A 9147-nucleotide genomic window follows, 5' to 3' on the forward strand; every position below is an offset into this window, starting at 1 on the left:
TTTTCTGAGGTTTCCCAACACAAGCAAATCAAGTTGATAAGCATGATAAACCTTTGCTAAGGCAACTTCAGCAGTGAGTTCTCGTCAATGAAAACCAGCAGCCAGAATTTTGCTTACAAAAAGGTGGCGAAGACACCAAATGGTCAGCACACAGAAGCCTCCTCACTGCTAAAAATGTGTGCGTGCACACGCGGGATCGTGGCTTCATTAAATAATGGCCCTCAAACCAGATCCAATCAACGTCCGCATTTGTGTACCTTCTCACACGTTCCACTTGAGTTTTTAATTTATGAAAAGACACTGCTACATTTCAGACAAAATATATATATATTTTTGAAATCTTTACAATAAATCATGATGTCTGAGCGTCCACAGAGCACAGGTTAGTTTATTGAAGCACTCCGTTCCCGCTCCCGGGAATGCAAATAACCCTGGTAACAGTGTGTACACAGTCTCCTCTTTGCCTTTTTTTTTTTTTTTTATCATTTTAAAGCAAATAATACATTTGACTGTAGGTCAGTCTGTGCAAATAATCCTTTGGAAGGAAATCCCCCAGACCCGGTTGGCGGAGGGCGGTTCTGTGTCTCCGGGATGTCGCCGCGGGTTCCAAATCTTCAGATAAAGTGCTCTTGGCCCTGTCCAGCAGAACCCAGAGGCCTGCAAGGCCTGCGAGCGCTGGGGCCGCGCCCTTGGCCTCCGTCATACGAACTCCAGCTTCCCGTGCCCGCTGTACATGCCCCAGTGCACCAGGGACAGGACTTTGTCGTGGCTGAGGTCGGCGTGCCGGAGTTTGTCGCAGGCCGCACAGCAGCTCTCGTGCCCGCTGACCGGCACCACGCACTCCAGGTCCAGCTTGGCCACCTGGCCCTTTTTGGAGTGATGTCCGTGGAAGCTGTAGTGCAGCCGGGACAGCATCTGCTGCCTCTGGTCCTGCAGTCTCTTGTTCTCGCTCCGCAGCATCCTCAGGGCCAGCATGATCAGCAGCACGAGGATCAGCCCTCCCGCGATCGGCACGGCGATCACCGCCGCCCGGAACCACAGCTCCTTGGAAGACGTCAGCTCCTGCACCTTGGTGATGAGGTTTCTGTTCCCGTCATGCTGGTACCTGTTCCCTTGTCCTAGAGGAGTACAAACAAGGACACGATCAGACGCTGGGGTGAACTCCTTCCGTGCAGTCGCTGTCGTCTTCATCACCTTCATCACCATCATCACCATCACCACCATCACCATCATCACCGTCACCATCATCATCGCCATCTACCCATGTTAAACAAGGAAGCAGCCTCCGATGGCATCCAGCACGTTTAGAAAATAAATACAGCAAAAACCATCCAGGGCAGCTCACAGCCACATTTGTTTATGGACTGACAAGTAACAGTCTCTGAATGTCTTCAACTTCAACATGTTGAAAAAACAGGCAAAAACCTATCAGGCAGACAGACAGCTAAGGCTCAGGCAGACATGAAAGGCGTGCACGAGCTAGAGAGAGAGAGAGAGAGAGAGAGAGAGAGAGAGAGAGAGAGAGAGAGAGGAGTCCCTCCAGCGACTCTAATCGCATTAGCAACAGAATCAAGGGCAGACACACACGCGCGCGCACACACACACAGCCGCCGGACGGCTGTCGCCAACATCCAGGTGGGACAGGCAGGCACTGGGGGGAGGGGGCCCGGCTGCTTCCACCTACCTGGGGCCTCTCCCCTGGGCGCAGGGAGAAGGTCATGCAGCCCTCTGTAATTGCACATGTCCTCATGACAGCATTCCAATGTGGGCACGCCGGTGCCGGAGTGGTTGTGTGTCTGTTTGGCTTGGCACACGTCTGCTGAGCTTGCGACAGACTCCAGGCAGCCGTGGGTGAGTGGGGAGTTTGTGTTCTGAGGATCCAGCAGTCTGGAGAAGCAGGCGCTGAGCTCCGACTTGCACATGTACCCAGTCGCCACGCAGTGGGCAGCATCACAGTAGCACCGGATTTCACCTGGAAGCCAACGAGAGCCAGTGTCAGCCTCAGCTTCAGACACAAGCCACTACCTTGAGCCACTGTGAAATCGCATATCCGGAGACTAGCAGCCCGTCTAAGACTGGAAAAGCCTTTGGAGCAGTTGGGGCTGAAGCGCCAAGTTGCTAAAATGCCATTTTACAAATGTGTTAATCCCAACAGATTTCTGATGAGTTCGTGTCATTAAAAAAAGTTTTCGGGGGTTGGTGCTGTGGCGCAGAGCATTCCCCAACGCCTGCAATACCGGCATCCCATATGGGTGCCAGTGAGAGTCCCGGCTGCTCCACTTCCGATCCACCTCCCTGACAAGTGGCTGGGAAAGCCACGGAAGACGGCCCAAGTGCTTGGGCCCCTGCCACCCACATGGGAGTCCCCGATGGAGATCCTGGCTCCGGTTTCAGCCTGGCCCAGCCCTGGCTGTTGTAGCCATTTGAGGACTGAACTAGTGGATAGAAGATTCTCTCTCACTCTGTAACTCTGCCTTTCAAATAAATAAATAAACCTTGGGAAAAAGAAATACATTGGGGGCCGGTGCTGTGGCATAGCGGGTAAAGCCACCACCTGCAGTGCCGGCATCCCATATGGGCACCAGTTCTAGTCCTGACTGCTCTTCTTCCGATCCAGCTCTCTGCTATGGCCTAGGAAAACAGTAGAAGATGGCCCAAGTCCCTGGACCCCTGCACCAGTGTGGGAGACCTGGAGGAAGCTCCCGACTCCTGGCTTTGGATCGGCACAGCTCCAGCCATTGTGGCCATTTGGGGAGTGAACCAGTGGATAGAAGACCTTTCTCTTTCTCTGTGTGTGTAACTCTTTCAAATAAATAAATAAAGCTTAAAAAATATTTTGGTCCTTCCATAAGGCAAATGATTTTATGTTTTCATTCTAATCCTACACAACAGAAAAATGCTAGGCTTTTTTATTTTGTCAGTATAAATATTTGATCGGAACTACTGAATTGTTTACTATCCCGAAAGTCTGTGCCAAGATTTAAGAGCTTTAGCTAACACCTTATAAAGTTATTAACTAGAAACACAACTATCTAGAAATCGCTGAGGTCAGGTCTAAAACCCATGAAACGGGCAGCCATTTGCAACCCCTTTAAAAAGGCAAACTTTGCCTATAAAGATCTTTCCATGCAGAGGAGCTTTTAGTCAGTATATTGTAAAACAGGAACCAGGCAGTTTACAATTAGTGGTTTGCTTGCCAAAGTCAATTTCTTTCGGCCCAAATGGAAAGTCATAAAAAGGGGGCGGGGGGGGGAGGCATGCAAAGCTATAAGGCTAACTTCTCCCCCCAGGCTCCCACCCCTGCCTCGCATGTCATTCAACATGTGATCCGACAGGGGAAACGCTAAAGCCGAGAAACCCTCGAGCTTGAATGAAAAACCCGTAAGGAAACCTCGGCTGCTTCTACAGGAAGTGATTACAAGTTTCCTTTATAAAAACCGATTTTGTGAGCTGCACGTCTGTGTTAGCATCCTCTCACCACGCCCGACGACTTCCAGCCCACATAACCTGGGCTCTCCCAATCACCGCCCCATCCCACACCCATGCCGCTGGTCACCGCCAAGAGATGCCCCAGCCAGGCTACTGCAACTGGAAGCCGCGCGTGCACAGCCCCTTCCTGGCTGCCAGGGGCCAGGAACCTCCACTCTGAGACTCCCAGACCCCGCCCACCTCCACCCTGCCGCCTCCTCTCCATCAAAGCCTGATTAAGGTGTCTCATTTAATTATCCGTCCAAATTCCAGGCCAGCACTCGGAACCCTTGGTTTTCACCGGCTCCAGATATGGGAGAAAACAGACACACACACACACACACACACACACGCCCCTCTGGTGGTGCCTAACAGTGCAGAGGTGGAGTCACGGCTCCGCCATCGGCACTGAGTGTCCTGGGTTTGGGCCCCGCTGCCTGTCTGTAGCCTCTGCTTGCTCCCGCTCGTGGTCTGCAAAGCGCTCCAGGTTCTTGGGCGGGTCAGCACACCTCCCTACCCTGATAAACTCCCCAGAGGCCGGAAGAATCGCACAGAATAGATTCAAACTCCATCCAGGCCACCGGACCAGGACCCAGTGCCGAAAGAGACCTGGCCTGCCTATGTAAGGCTGTTTTCGATGGCCTGAAACACTCTGAATAGAAGTTGGGACAGGTTAACTGGGAAAGGTCTAACAACTTTTTTAAAAAAAGAAAAACCGAAGCCACATTGAAGCCGGGAGAATGGACTTTTGTGTAACTGTATGAAAACTGCATTTCTGCAGTTTCATAAAGTTTCTTCCTGGGGCACGATGAAGGCCGGGGTGCGGGGAGGGGACTGGGGTTCTGCAGCCGAGAACAATGCCCCTGTGTGCCCCCTTTTCCTGGTTACTGTACGTGGTGATTACAGAAAAATGCCTGCTTTCGTCAAGATGGCTACAGGAGACACTGCAGGCTTTTGAAGTTCGCAGCAGTCAGAAATGTCTGATCCCCTAATTATATCATTATCAGGCACATAGTTTCGGTATCTGTGACTTCACGTCGGCCCCTCCGCAGGCTGGAGGGCTGTTATTTAGGGTTAATTACACCCTTCCTTCCAAAATAAATAAATACTGTAGCACATCACCCTCGCCGGGGTAGCCTGATCCTTTAACCTCCTGCCTGCTCTACATAGCAATTAGAGAAAAGTGGGGGGTGCAGAGGCTGAATAATGCTTCCTATTTAGAAAGAAATGGCCCCTTCCCGGGGAGGCAAGCTGAGTTCAGGGCGGGGGGGGGGGGGGGGGGGCTGCCTGCGGGGAATGGGGAGCGGGCCCACGGCTCTCTCCTCCAAATCCGAGGCGGGTGGGAACCGGCAGCAGGGACACAAGCACACACCCCGGCCCGACGCTCCCAGGAGATCTGGGCAGTCACAAAGACACACGCTCAAAGGGACTTTTAGACGGAGACCCACTCCCACGCGCGGTACAGAGATGCACTCACAAAGACTGACAGTCACAGCACACACACCCCCACTCACAGAACCTAGACACACCTAGAGACACACACACCCCTACACACTCACGCAGAGACACTCACTGAGACACTCAAGGACACGCACCTGGAGACACTCAAGTGCATACACACCTAAAGACACTGAAACACATACATGTAGACACACGTGCACCTGGAGGCACACTTAGACCCTGGGACACACACTCACACGTGGAGACACACACGAGACAAACTGACCCGGGGACAGGCACACGAGACTCACACACGCACACGTAGAGACACACACCTAGAGGCACGCTCAGGGCCACACTCAGACCCCAGGACACACACACACATGCAGACACACTCACGTGTAGACACATAAGAAACAAACTGACCCAGGGACAACACTAGACTCACATACACACAGAGAGACACACACCTAGAGGCACACTCAGACCCCAGGACACACACAGGCAGACACACAGACAGGTGGAGACACACAAAAGACAAACTGACTCAGGGACAGGCACACTAGACTCACACACACACACACGGAGACACACACACCTAGAGGCACACTCAGAATCCGGGCCATGCACACTCAGACCCCAGGACACGCACACACGCACACTCACACGTGGAGACAAACTGACCCAGGGACAAGCACACTAGACTCTCACACACACAAACTTAAAAGACACAAACCTAGAGGCACACTCAGAGCCCGGGACACGCACAGTAAGAGCCACGCAGACCCCGGTACACGCACACCCAGAGCCACACTCAGACCCCGGGACCCGCATACCAAGAGCCAGGCTTAGACTCCGGGACCCGCATACCCAGAGCCACACTCAGACCCCGGGACACGCAACACCCGGAGCCACACTCAGACCCCGGGACCCGCATACCCAGACTCCGGGATCAGCATACCCAGAGCCACACTCAGACCCTGGGACACGCAACACCCGGAGCCACGTTCAGTCCCCGGGACACGCACACCCGGAACCACACTCAGACCCCGGGACCCGCACACTCAGAGCCACGCTCAGACCCCAGGACATGCACAGCCAAAGCCACGCTCAGACCCCGGGACACGCACAGCCAAAGCCACGCTCAGACCCCGGGACACGCACACCGCGACGCGCCAGCCGGGGTCGGGCAGGGGGCGGCCGCCGGGTCCCCGGAGCGGCCGCGACCTCCGGGAGCCGAGCAACGTGTCGCGACTTGCGGCTCCGGCGCGGGAGGGCACGTCGCCCGCCGCCAACAAAGCCTCGGCAGCCGGCTTCGAAGCCCCGCGGCGGGCACCCACCTCTGGTGAGCAGCACGGCCATGGCGCAAAGCTCGAGCTGCAGCCACACGAAGATGTAGCTGGAGTGGCGATCCATGGACGCCGCCCCTCGGGGCGCGCCGTCAGCGCCGGGGCCAGGGGCCGGGCCGCGGCCGCAGCATGGAGAGCGGCCGCCGGCTCCTCCGGCCTCGCGCGCTGCCCGCGCCGTGGGCTCCCGGCCGCGCTGCGCCCCCACCCCGAACGCCCACCCTCACGCCGCCACTCGGCCGAAGCTCCCGGGAGCGCCGCCGCCGCCAGCCCCGCCGCGCGCCGTAAATAGCGCCGGGCGCGGGGACCCGGCCCGTGGCGCCCCGCCCCGGCCACGCCCCGGCCGCGCCAGCGCCCTCCGATTGGCCGCAGGGCTGCTGTCAGTCAGCCCCAGAGCTCGAAGTGGGGAGGGGAGGGGAGGGAGGCGGGCCGGACGCGGCGCCGGCGTCTGAGGTGGCGGCGCCGGCGTCTGAGGCCGTGTCCCGCGCTCCCCCTTGCGGAGGCCCGCGCGCCCCGAGACCCCGAGTTTCCTCGCCTCCGGCCTCGTGCGCCCCCGGGGAGACCCCCGGGGACGGGTGGCGGCCCCCGGTCGTGGTGCGCGCGCGCAGGGTTTCGGGGGTGGTGGTCTGCTTCCCGCCTTCTCCCCTCACCCGCCGGCCGCGTCCGTCTCCAGCCGGCCGGCCCTGGGATCGATAAAAGCGCAGACAGACGGCCGCGGAGGGCCGGCAGCCGCGGGCTTGCTCCCGGGGAGCCGGCTGCAGACGCTTCACGAAAATGAGCAGATGCGAGCGCGCCCGGCGCCAGCGAGACGACGCGGGCCGGCCCGGGCCTCGGGGAGCCGCCCCCGCGCGGCCGCCGGGCGCGCCCTCCCGGGAGCCCTGGGCATTTCGGAGGGGCTTCGCGGGGCTGCTCGGGGGTTCGCTGTGGGGTGGGTGGGTGGGTGTGTTTGCACGGCGAAATTCAGCCGGAAACGGTCCCTGTCTGTCTGAGGGCTTGCTCTTTTTTTCTCCTCTCCCATCGCTTAGCAAAAATTCCCTTTTTCGGGTGATTTCCCTACCTGAGAGGCTGGCGGGGAAGAGAGGGGCGCAGTTGTTCGATGATTAGAAAGTTCAAGTTGTTAGGCTTGCAGGAAGTGCACACCTGACCGTGGAGTTGAGCGCCCGCAGCCCTGCAGCGTGGAATGAGTGCACCTGCTATTGAGCAAGTGTTTTCTAAAGGCAGAAAAACTTAAGGTTTTTTTTTTTTTTTAATGACTTATTTATTTGAAAGGCAGAGTTAGGGGAAGGGAGGCAGAGAGAGAATCTTCCAGCCCCTGTTTCATTTCCTCAAATGGCCACAATGGCCAGGCTAAGTCTAGGAGCCAGGAGCTTCCTTCGGGTCTCCCCCGTGGGTGCAGGGCCCCAAGCACTTGCGCCATCTTTGGATGCTTTGCCAGATGCATTAGCAGGGAGCTGGATCAGAAGTAGAGCAGCCGGGACTTGAACTGGCGTCCCTATGGGATGCCGGCATCACAGGTGGTGGCTTAACTTGCTACGCCACAACTTCGGCCCCCCATATTGAAGTTTTGGAAGTGGGTGTTCTGCGTTTGAGTTAAATCAAAAATGTGTCTCAAAGGAGAGACAGGCAACACCACCAGAAGTTTTCTGGGGGAAAAAAAACACAAACGGGTGTTTCTCAGGGGAGGGGTTGCCAGCCGGTTCTGAGACTTTGATTGGAACTCTCCAGAGGGAGGTAGACAAGCTAACGATTCAGACAGTACCCTCTCCATGTCATGACACACTTTCTCTCGCGAGAGTCAGTTATTAGCTAAAAGGAATCTTCTGGGGTCTAGTCTTTGCGCCCTGTTGGAGGCCAGGCTCACGGTGTCTGGGGGTTACACAGTTCTGGGGAGTCAGAGACTGTGGACTTGGGTGGGGACTTGGGTAAACTAGCCCAGGAAAGGGAGGAGCTCCAGGAGGCTCTGCTGGAAGCCAGGGAGCAAGAGGATTGTCCCATGGGAAGCAGACAGGACTGGGTGTTTGCAGAGTGAAATGAGGAGGAGATGGGCAGATGGGACTAAAAGAGATTCTTTGTAGCTGGAGCCTAAGTGTGAAACAAGGAATGGGAAGAGGCACTTGGCAGTGAAGGCCACTTAGCTTTGGTGCAGATAAGTGCTAGCCGGATGAGTTGACTGGAGTTGTGTTGTAGCAGGCACTGAGCACCTTCCCAGCCTGTTTCAGGGAGCACCCATTCTCACTGGAGTCGCCCTTAGCAATCAGCCTGGAAGGTTCTGCCCTGTGGCCATAGCTCATCACATGACCCAAGCTGTTAGATTCTGCCGTCTGGGTGGTCCTTTCACCAAAAGCATACAAGTTCCGAGCTACAGGGCCACTGTATCCTGCTTGCAAAGAGACAGTGATGGAGATGTACAAATTGTAAACTCAAATGATTTCTATTCTCCTGGCTCTGCTGTTTGAAAAAGATCGATTTATTTCAAAGGCAGAATGACAGAGAGAAAGGGAGAGATCTTCCATCTGCTGATTCACTCCCCAGAAGCCTACAACAGCTGGGGTTGGGCCAAAGCCAGGGGCCAGGAACTTCTCCGGGTCTCCCACCTGGGTGTCAGGAGTCCGAATACTTGGACTATCCACCTGCTGCCTTCCAAGCGTTCACATGAGCTGGGAGCTGGGTCACACGTGGAGTGGGACTTGAACCAGGCTCTCTGATGTGGGATGAGGGTACCTCAAAATGCAGCTGATCCCTCTGCCCCGAGTGCCCATGGCGGCTTCACTTCCGGTCCTTCGGTTCGTGCTTTGGTCAATGCAGGAAACTTAAAAAGTCCCTCCTTTTACTAAAAGCTCTTTTACTAGCATCCCAAATGGCCCAGGCTAAACTTTATATTTTATAAACTCAC

The 9147-nt window shown here is 56.0% G+C and overlaps 1 protein-coding gene across 1 annotated transcript; it reads right to left on the reverse strand.

Annotated features, from left to right (window-relative positions):
* Positions 1–308: 308 nt before the first annotated feature.
* On the reverse strand, positions 309–6537 carry BAMBI (BMP and activin membrane bound inhibitor). Its single transcript, XM_051820941.3, has 3 exons — positions 6249–6537; positions 1685–1972; positions 309–1118 (listed from the first exon to the last, which is right to left on the reverse strand). Exons 1-3 carry the CDS (start codon positions 6322–6324, stop codon positions 700–702), a joined length of 783 nt encoding a protein of 260 aa, XP_051676901.1. The 5' UTR covers positions 6325–6537; the 3' UTR covers positions 309–699.
* Between the last annotated feature and the right edge of the window lie 2610 nt (positions 6538–9147).

Source organism: Oryctolagus cuniculus, chromosome 13 (assembly GCF_051225735.1).
Source record: "Oryctolagus cuniculus isolate XC-2025 breed Fujian yellow rabbit chromosome 13, ASM5122573v1, whole genome shotgun sequence".
NCBI lineage: Eukaryota > Metazoa > Chordata > Mammalia > Lagomorpha > Leporidae > Oryctolagus > Oryctolagus cuniculus.